General features: G+C 69.3%; 1 protein-coding gene across 2 annotated transcripts; it reads left to right on the top strand.

Moving 5' to 3' along the window:
• On the top strand, nucleotides 1-8,001 carry HGFAC (HGF activator). Of its 2 annotated transcripts, XR_013960767.1 has the most exons (15): nucleotides 2-442; nucleotides 941-1,121; nucleotides 1,230-1,326; nucleotides 1,531-1,610; nucleotides 2,144-2,266; nucleotides 2,391-2,522; nucleotides 2,639-2,749; nucleotides 2,843-3,017; nucleotides 3,278-3,363; nucleotides 3,816-4,071; nucleotides 5,581-5,720; nucleotides 5,980-6,120; nucleotides 6,198-6,346; nucleotides 6,817-7,535; nucleotides 7,781-7,966. XR_013960767.1 is itself a non-coding variant. In XM_080671476.1 (14 exons), exons 1-14 carry the CDS (start codon nucleotides 338-340, stop codon nucleotides 6,997-6,999), a joined length of 1,959 nt encoding a protein of 652 aa, XP_080527602.1. In that variant the 5' UTR covers nucleotides 1-337; the 3' UTR covers nucleotides 7,000-8,001. The 2 variants fall into 2 exon arrangements, 1 of the variants encoding a protein (XP_080527602.1); XM_080671476.1 differs by having other exon boundaries at nucleotides 1-442; nucleotides 6,817-8,001.
• Nucleotides 8,002-10,048: the final 2,047 nt, after the last annotated feature.

Below are 10,048 nucleotides of genomic sequence, written 5' to 3'. Positions count from 1 at the left end.
CAGGCTGGGCAGGAAAGAGCAGACACGCAGCTGCTTGGTTGCCGGCTGCTCAAACACGGGGCCAGCTCCGCGGGAACCGGAAGCCGGGCTGGGGGCCAGGGCCCCTGCCTGCATGCCATCGGGGAGACCCAGAACACTGTCCTGTCCAGGACCCTTGGCTGAGAGCAGAGGGGAGGCCGGCCCCATGGGCCTGGCGGGTGAGCCAGGCAGCAGATGCGGGGCCTGAGGGCCGGCAGGGGGGGCAGCTGGTTAATCATTTCCAGGCGGCCTTGACCCCACCTGCCCCGGCCACTCTGCTCCTGACTCCTGCTGCCTTCACACCAGCGCGGGAGGAGCCATGGGGCGCTGGGCCTGGGTCCCCAGCCCCTGCCCCCCGTCCGGACTGTCCCTGTTGTTGCTGCTGCTGCTGGCGCCTCTCAGGGCGCAGCCCCCGGCTGGCAGGGTGAGCACTGACCCATCGCGCGGTGACCTGGGGCTCCCTGTGCCCACTCTGGGTCCTGAGGCCGAGGCCAGGGCCGGTGTGGAGCGGGCGAGGGGCCCAAGGTGCTGAAAGCTGGCCATGGGGTGCGGTGGGAGTGCTGGGCTGGTGGGCAGGGCAGAACCTGGGCATCTAACTTACTGGGCCCCCACCTCGGGGCATGGGGGCCGCTCCCCTCTCTGGGCCTGTGGGGTCTGAGAGTTTGAGGTGGGGGTGGGGCCTCTGAGGGCCTCACCGCAGCTCTAGGCCCAGGATCGAGCAGGCCGGCCGGCCCTGAGCCAGCTCTGTCTCGGCGGGCCTGTTGGGCTCGGCGGGAGGGCTTATTGGACCCTCAGGGTGTCCCGTGTCACCCGGTCCCCACTTCAAGGTCTGAGGGCCCAAGTACGTGAGGCCCGGGGCAGGGCCTGAATGTTGGGGGGCTGGTCCCACGCGGATGCTGTCGCAGCTCTCGGCTCCTCCTAGAACCACACGGAGTCCCAAGAACCTAACGCCACAGTGACCTCCAGGACCCCCACTATTCCTGTGACCTCAGTGACCCCCATGACCTCACCCACGAGCACTCCAGAGACAGAGGGTCCCCGTGGTGGGGGGCTCACCTCCCCACCCAGGGCGGCCCCCTCCAGCAGCAGCCCTGGGGGCCCAGGTCGGTCAGGGGGGCTTCCTGGAGGAGGTGGGGGCTGCATCTGGATGGGTGGGTGGGGAGTGGGTGAGGCTGGGCGGGAGCCCCGTGACGCTGGCTGCCTCCCAGCAGTGCTCACCGAGGACGGGCAGCCCTGCCGGTTCCCCTTCCGCTTGGGCGGCCGCCTGCTCCATTCCTGCACGTCAGAGGGAAGCGCCCACAGGAAGTGGTGGGTCCCGCTGGGCAAGGCCCCCTCCTCCTGGTCCCACGGCCCCTCCCACCCTCCTGCTCAGACGGGTGACACAGGTGTGGTGAGTGAGCGCATGACTGAATGGGCGTGAGTGTGTGCGTGCAACGCAGAGATCCCCAACCTCGGGGCTGGAGGGGCAGGTCTCCGGTCTGGGCACCCCATCACCGCACACGTCACCCCCAGGTGTGCCACGACTCACAACTATGACCGCGACCGGGCCTGGGGCTACTGCATGCAGGGCTCCGCGCCCCCCGAGGGCCCAGGTGGGTGCCTGGGGGGTTGGGAGGCCTGAGCCCAGGCCAGGAGGGGCTGGGCCTGTGTGGGCTGAGCTTGGAGCATCCGGTCAACATGCTGAAGGGGGTGGGAGACCAGGGACAGGGGCAGGGGAGCCATCAGCCAGGGGACACCCCCTCTGGGGCCACAGGGTTGCTTTGTCCATTGCTGGGAGCAAGACACCCCCTGGTGGCCAGGCCAGGCCCTGCGGCCACACAGGCCAGCCCAGCCCGGTGAGGGCCAGCGGGGTCTGCCATGCTGGCAGCCCTGCCGATGATGGTCCCAGTCACAGGGAGGGGGCTGTGCTGCCTGCCGGGGGTGGTCAGGCTCCCAGGCTGCTGGGTGCAGAGCCAGAGGCCCTGAGTGCCGAGTGGGGCTGTGGGCGGCCTGCATTCCCTCCCAGGACCCCAGAAGGGGCATCTTTAAGGTGGCAGGCCCAACAGAGGCAAGCAGCGAGGGTCACAGAGTGGGGGGACAGACTGGTCGGGCTGAGATCCCCACCCACCCTCCTGCGTGTCTCCAGCGGCTCTGGATCCCTGTGCCTCCAGCCCCTGCCTCAACGGGGGCTCCTGCACCAACACCCAGGACCCCGGCTCCCACCACTGCACCTGCCCTGTGGCCTTCACCGGCAAGGACTGTGGCACGGGTGAGCGGGGCCTGGGGGCCGCGGGGCCTGGCCGGGTCCTGGGAGGAGGGGCGCCTGCCGCATGCAGGGGGGCTGCACGGGGCAGTGGTGTGCAGAGAGCAGGGACACGTGGTGTGGTCCCCAGAGAAATGCTTCGACGAGACCCGCTACGAGTACCTGGAGGAGGGCGACAGCTGGGCCCGCGTGCACCAGGGCCGCGTGGAGCAGTGCAAGTGCGCGGGGGGCCGGGTCCAGTGTGAGGACACACGCCACACAGGTACCCCGGCTGGCGGGGGGCGGAGCCTTCCCACTGGGCGTCCCATGCCAGGGGAAGGGACTCAGCGGGGACCACCCATGCGTCCGCCCGAGCCTAGCTTCTGAGCCCTCCCCCAGCTTGCCTGAGCAGCCCGTGCCTGAATGGGGGCACCTGCCACCTCATTGTGGCCACCGGGACCACCGTCTGTGCCTGCGCCCCGGGCCACGCCGGGAGGCTCTGCAACATTGGTGAGTGGCTCGGCCTCCGAGTCGTGGGCCAGCCCCTGCCTGGGCAGGACGGGGCGGCCTCGGGCCCAGGCTCACCGCCGCTGCTGCCCACAGTGCCCGCCCAGAGCTGCTTCGTGGGGAACGGCACCGAGTACCGGGGCGTGGCCAGCACGGCGGCCTCGGGCCTCAGCTGCCTGGCCTGGAACTCGGACCTGCTCTACCAGGAGCTGCACGTGGACTCGGTGGGCGCCGCGGCCCTGCTCGGCCTGGGCCCCCACGCCTACTGCCGGTCAGCACTGGCCCGGCCCAAGGCCACCTCACCCTGGGGCAGGGTCCGTCCTGGGGAGGCCTTCCTGTCGGGCCCTTCCCCAGCGAGAAGGGCCAGGCGGGGTCAGGCCCCAGGCCCCAGGCCGCTGTGTCCATCACAGAGCGAGCAAAGGCTGCTCCGGGTGGGTGGAAGGGACCCCCTGCAAGGGTCCCCACACCCCTGTCCCCGCTTCCCTCGCTGAGGGCAGTGTGACAGCACCCACCGCCTCCCCTGCCCCCCAGGAACCCCGACAAGGACGAGCGGCCCTGGTGCTACGTGGTGAAGGAGCACGCGCTCTCCTGGGAGTACTGCCGCCTGGCGGCCTGCGGTGCGTGGCGGCGGGAGGGGGCGGGGGGGGGCCTCTTCTCTCCGAGGCCGCTGCCCACCTGAGATGGAGAAAGGGGCTCCGGGGCAGGGCCGGCCCCCAGGTCCCTGGGCAGCTCTGCCACCCGAACCGTGCAGGGCGGGAGGTCCCGCAGGTGCCCTGGAGGCAGGCGCTGGGGTGGGCAGCTCCCCCTCTGGCCTTGCCTCGGGGTCCCTAACACCTGCCAGGTGTGCAGGCCACTCCGTTCCCCCAAAGCCGGGGATTGGGGTCTCCTCCTACAGATGAGGAAACGGAGGCTCAGAGCGTGAGTCCTGTGCCCGGAGGCAGAGCCGCCCTGGACCCTCGCCCACGGGGGCTGCCAGGATGGGGAGGGCGGGAGTGAACGCCCAGGGGCCTGAGGACGGGGCAGGTGGGTGCAGCCTGGGGCACGTGTGACCGGCGACCTGTGCCCCCAGAATCCCTCACCAGAACCCAGCACCCACCCGACCTGGTCCTGCTGAGGCTGCCTGAGGCTGCCCCCGCCCCGCGCCAGACCTGCGGCCGGCGGCACAAGAAGAGGAACTTCCTCCGGCCTCGCATCATCGGGGGCTCGTCCTCGCTGCCCGGCTCCCACCCCTGGCTGGCCGCCATCTACATCGGGGACAGCTTCTGCGCGGGCAGCCTCGTCCACACCTGCTGGGTAGTGTCCGCCGCCCACTGCTTCTCCAACAGGTGGGCGCTGGCCCCAGGGTCCCCACCCACCTGCCCACCCACGTCCCTGCCTCCGCCCCACGCAGCCACCATCGCCCAGCCATCCACAGCTCGCGGCTCTCCATCCCCACTCCCACCCCATCCTCCCACCCAGCCGCCTGTCCACACGCGACCCGCGCCACCTCCATCCTTTGGTGCCTCCGCTCCCGGCCCGCGTCGCCCTCTGCCTCCGGTGGGACTGGGCGCGCAGCCGGTGCTGGACCCGGAGGCTGCAGAGACCCGCGGGTCCCTGCCCGATGCCATCCCTGCCATCCCTGCCGGCGCTGTCAGGGGCTCTGGGAGGGAGGGCGGCCTCGGGGCGCAGTGTGTGTGTGTGGGGGGGGGGGCGGGTGGGATAGTCAGGCATGCGCAGTAGGGATGGTGGGCGGGGCCTGCAGCCCCGCCAGCCCCGCCAGCCCCGCCAGCCCCGCCCCTGGACTGCCGGTGGCGGCTTCGGGGGCGCTGGGACTCGAGGCCCCGCCCCGTCGGCGGGCTCCGGGGGTGTGGACCCGCCCCTCACTCCCAGGGGGACCGGCAAGCTCTGAGCCAAAGCCAGCTCCTCCCCGCGGCCTGCCTGGGGCCCAGAGGTGTGGGGGTCTGGGGGGCGGGGGCTGTCCTGACAGTGGCAGCTCAGGAGTCAGGAGCTGGGGGAAGACTGGGGGGTTGGCGGTGCACCCCCGTGGTCACCCCAGGGACTGCAGCGTGGGGTAGGGGGGGGGCGGGGGCTGAGTGGGCACAAGTCCTGTGCTGACCTGTTACCTCAGCAGGCAGTTGGCTGGGCCTGGGAAATGGGACCCCTGAGGCCTCCCAGGATGGAACTGAGGGGTTAAGAGGCTGGGGGAGGGGAGCAGGCGCCCACTCCCCCTGTCAGGGAGGAGCCGGGAGGGCCCAGCTTGGTGGGTGTACCTGGGGACCCCAGCACGTTGGCCACAAGTCTGGGATGGGACAGATGCGGACAGGAAAGAAGGAAGGAGGTTGAGGGCGTGGCTCAGACTCTTGGATCCCCCAGGTGGGCTAGCAGGAGGGCCCGCCCCTTAGAGGACACAAAGGCTCAGCTGGGATCCCCTCCCCCTCAAGGCCTGGGTCCCCAGCCCTGAGCTCTGGCCGCCCACCCTTGGCGAGACCCAGGAGCCCTGAGCTCTGGCCGCCCACCCTCGGCGAGACCCAGGAGCCCTGAGCTCTGGCCCTGCCCGCGGGTGGGGGCACCGAGCCCCACGGTGCGCTGGCGTCTGCTGCCCAGGGCGTGGGAGCTGTTTCCCAGAAGGCCTGAGGCCTGGGGGGGCTGAGTGGCCCAGGTCCCACAGTGGCCGGGAGGGCTGAGCAGAGCGAGAGGGACCCTCATGCACAGCAGATGGGAAAGCAGAGGCGCTGACAGGGCCGGGGGCTGACCAAGGGGCTGTCTCTGGGACGCTTGGCCCCCATGGGTGCAGGGAGAGCCAACCTCAGGGCCCAAGGGGAGGCCAGAGCCCTGCTGCCCCCCCCCCCCCGCAGCCCCCCAAGGGAGAGCGTCTCTGTGGTCCTGGGCCAGCACTTCTTCAACCTCACGACGGACGTGACACAGGCATTTCGCATTGAGAAGTACATCCCGTACCCCCTGTACTCGGTGTTCAACCCCAGCGACCATGACCTTGGTGAGGCTCAGGGCATGCGGGGGTGCAGCCAGGAGAGGGGCGGGGTGGGCACCGGAGAATCCTGGGAGAGTCCTCAGATCCGTGAATGTGAGGAGGGGTGGACGGAGGGACAGAGGCGTGGGGAGGGGCCTGGCCTGCCTTCCTGCCCCTTCTGGGTCTTCCCGTCACAGCCTCTCACCCAGCAGGGTGCACCTGGTGTGACTCAGCGTCCATCAGGGACCCCCCACCCCAGCTGACCGCTGGCCTCTCTCCCGCCCAGTCCTGATCCGGCTGAGGAAGAAGGGGGACCGCTGTGCCGTCCGCTCCCAGTTCGTCCAGCCCATCTGCCTGCCGGAACCCAGCAGCCCCTTCCCCGCTGGACACAAGTGCCAGATCGCGGGCTGGGGCCACCAGGACGAGAGTGCGTGGCGGTGGGGGCCGCTGGGCAGCGGGGACCCGGGGAGCAGCCCACCCTGACACCCGTGTCCCTGCCCGCAGACGTGAGCGGCTACTCCAGCTCCCTGCGGGAGGCGCTGGTGCCCCTGGTGGCCGACCCCAAGTGCAGCAGCCCCGAGGTGTACGGCGCCGACATCAGCCCCAACATGCTGTGCGCCGGCTACTTCGACTGCAAGTCTGACGCCTGCCAGGTGAGCCAGCCTCAGAGCTGCACGCCCCGGGGAGGGCCCGGCCGCAGGGCCAGCGGGGCCAGGCAGACGGCACACGCGCCCCCCAGCCTGTTGCCCACCGCAGCTGGAGGGCCTCACAGTGGGCAGGGACACCCTCCTCACACAGACGGGAGCCTGAGGCCCAGGAAGAGCAGGTCACAAGCCGGACAGCCCAGCTATCCAACCGGGGCAGGGCTGGCCACGTGACCCCAGACTCTCACCGGGGGCGCTCCCATCAGCCAGTCCCAGCAGCGCGCACACATCCAGGCAGGACCTGTGTGTGCAAGCCTGAGGCAGAGGGGCGGCGTCCTCCCCGTCGTAGATGGGGAGACAGGCCCAGAGAGGCCATCACTCCTCCCAGGTCACACAACTCAGATGCGGCCAGGGAGTGGAGGCGGGGCGGGGGGTGCCGAGGAGCTGAGCCACGGGTCTGACAGGCAGCTCTGCCGCAGGGGGACTCGGGTGGACCCCTGGTCTGTGAGAAGAACGGCGTGGCCTACCTGTACGGCATCATCAGCTGGGGTGATGGCTGCGGGCGGCTCAACAAGCCGGGCGTCTACACCCGTGTGGCCAATTACGTGGGCTGGATCAACGACCGGATTCGGCCCCCTAAGCGGCCGGCAGATGCCTCCTGAGACCACCCCGCCCCGGGACATGCTGCCTCCTTGCCCATCCCTGCCTGCTGGCAATACAGCTGCCCCCCAGAACACAGCTCACCCAGCCTGGCCCGCTGCCCCAACCCAGCCTCCCCTCTGAGGCCAGGACCCAGGCCTGCATGCACCTCCCCCCACGAGCTCTCTCCGCCCCTTCTCCCCCGGTGCCTAGTGTGGATCTGTTAGAGAGGTGACTCACAGCTAGGGTGAGTCACTTGTCTAGGGTCAAGCCAGCTTTGCATTCCTGAGGAACTGTGCTGAGTCCGGTGTGAGCCAGGCATCGTCCACGGCCCGCCTCAGCTCAGGCTGATCGCGCAGGCTGGTCCATGAACTCTGTGCCCTGGTTATGGTGGGGCCTCAGGGAGCCCGCAGGAGTCCGAGAAGGAGCAGAGTGAGATGAAGTATGACTTCCCTGCTCCCTGCCCTTGGGGTCACCTCAGTGTTACAGGTTGTACCTTCTGAAACCCACCTGTTGGCGTCAGGACCTCAGAATGTGACTGTCTGGAGAGAGTGACCAGGTTCGCAGGAGGTCAGGGTGGGCCCTGACCCAGCACAAGGTGTCCTCATGAGGAAGGGAGAGTGGGGCGCAGACACACACAGCGGGAAGCCCGTGTGAAGTGGCCCCTGGGGAAGGCGGCCATCTACAGCCAAGGACGGCCCGAGCAGCGGCTCCCTCCCTGCGGGCATCTCCCCCCGGACCTCGCCCGGAACGTGAGGCGCTGTGTCCCTGGCTTACGCCCCCGTCTGCGGTGCTTTGTTCCAGTGGCCAAGCACACGGCACACCCAGACCCCCGCCGACGGCCACGCCCCACACGCACATGGCTCTGGACAGTTGCAGCGACTCACCCTCCCCTCGCCCCCGGGGCCCCCCACAATGTCGCCTTGTCAATAAACCCGTCCGGCTCGTCCTGTCACGCCAGTCTGCGAGGACCCTGACTATTGGCCACACTATTGTTTTTTATAAGCTCTTTCAGGTTTGCTTCTATTTCTGTTTGGGATTTGACTTCTGCGTCTCTGCATGAGACTGGCCTATAGTCTCCTTCCCCATGCTCTTCACTGTCTGTCCTCAAGGCTACGCCAGCCTCAGAGCTGAGCTTGGGAGGATCCCACAGTCCCAGCGGCCGGAAGCCAGGGGCCGGGCTCTGAGCGCTCGCTTCCAGGCGTGCAGACGGCCGCCTGCTTGCTGTGTCCTCAGGTGTCTCTCCTGGGAAGGTCACTAATCCCGCCGTGGGGGCTCCACCCTCCTGACCTGCTCACCTCCCAAGGCCCCTCCTCCTGACACCACCACACAAAGGGCTGGACTTCACACGTGAACGGGGGCACACACACGGGGTCTGCAGCAGGAACTGAGGAGCAGAGGCTGGCGCCCACCCAGCCTCCGGAGTGGGAGCCACGCTGAGGCCCCTGCCTTTCAGCAGCCCTGCGGCCCTGGAGGGGAGGGACTCTGTCCCGGCTGAGGCCGAATCTCCCTGGCCGTCCGGGAGCAGGTGCAGCGCCAGGCGTGGCGGGAGCTGGGCCAGGGCAAGCCCTCAAGAATGCAGGCACGTCCCTCCCGGCAGGGATGACCAAGTGCCAGGCGCCTGGGGTGGCGGATGTGGCGGTGGCCTCAGCCCCCAGCCACCACCCCGCCCGTGCCAGCTGTCCAGGGCCAGCCCCTGGGCCTGAGACATGTGGGCCCATGAATGGGCCTCTGTGGCGGGGCAGCTGCTGTGGGAAAGACGGCTGGTAGCCACGCAGGTGATGGCGGGCAGGGAGCAGGGGCCAGAGCTGCTTCCCGGCCCTGCTCTACCCGGGCCCTGACAAGGCATCCCAGGGCATCAGCGTCAAGCTGGTGACCCCCCAGGGACTGCCCTCTCAGACCCCCAGGGGCGGTGGGGAGGAGGCCCCCCAAGTGCGGGGCCTGGCTCTGCACCCAGCCACGCGCCCACCCGGTCCAGGCTCAGCCACTTGGGCCAGACGGAGCGAGACCGACCTGTGGCTCTGAGTGTCACTTCCTGCTCTGTGGGTGGCAGGACCCCGCCTGAAGGACCCAGACAGTGTAGAGACCCGGCCCCGGGGCAGCCTTCCTGGCGCGGATTCCGGGTTAACCGGACGCCACCTCTTCCCTCTTATCGGCCAGAGCATGAGTCCTTGAGGGACCTTCAGTGGAGCGAGCTTCTCATGGCTGCTCTGGGGCGCCGCCCCCACCTCTGCTGCCCACTGACCGTGGATGTTCTGTTGTCAGCGATGGGGGCTGGCTGACCCGGGACGTAGCCCTGCCAGGTCCCCGAACCACCTGGGTTCCTGGAGAACCCGGAACCTCTGAGCTAGAGCTACATGTGGAGGAGAACCCTGGCGCTGAGCGCCCTCCCAGCCCCCCGCCCCCCTGCGAAGGGCCTCCCCCCTGCGAAGGGCCCCCCCCATGCGAAGGGCCACCCCCTGCGAAGGGCCTCCCAGGCCTTTGCAGAGCAACGCAGCTCCTGGGGCACCTTCGGGCACAGTGCGCCCCGGGCTGCAGGGGACCAGACACCCGGCAGCAGCTGAACTGGGGTTCGCGCCCCAGGCCATGCGCTAAGACCCCCTCCGTCACCCCGCTGGGGAGTGGGGCGACCTCTGAGGGAGAGGAGAGGGGACTGAAGGGCTGGGCTGAGTCGCCCCAAAGTCAGTCTGTAGTCGGGGCGTCTGGGGACAGCCCTAGGCGCCGGGAGGGGCAGGTGCCGCGGGAGGCCAGGGCGGTGGGAGAGCAGCTGTAAACCGCGGACGTGGGCAGAGGGGTGTCCGCTTTGGTTGGGGAGGGGAGCAGCACCCCGGCACCGCGGGCGCCGGCTCGGAGCCACAGGCTGCCGGTTCTTTTTTTTTTTTTTTTCATTAAGGTATTATATGTGTACATATCTTACCTTTGCCCCCCTGCGACTCCACTCCCGTACATGCCCTCACCCCCAATGTTTTGCATCCGTTGGTTACTCTTATATCAGGCTGCCGGTTCTGATGGGCCGAGCGCCCCGCGTGGCTGCGCACACCTCGCTGAGCCCCGCCCCGCCCCGCCCCGCGC

Source organism: Plecotus auritus (assembly GCF_963455305.1).
Source record: "Plecotus auritus genome assembly, chromosome: 1".
Taxonomy (NCBI): Eukaryota; Metazoa; Chordata; class Mammalia; order Chiroptera; family Vespertilionidae; genus Plecotus; species Plecotus auritus.
Note: the sequence above shows the minus strand (reverse complement) of the source record. Positions and strands in the feature narration are given on the sequence as shown.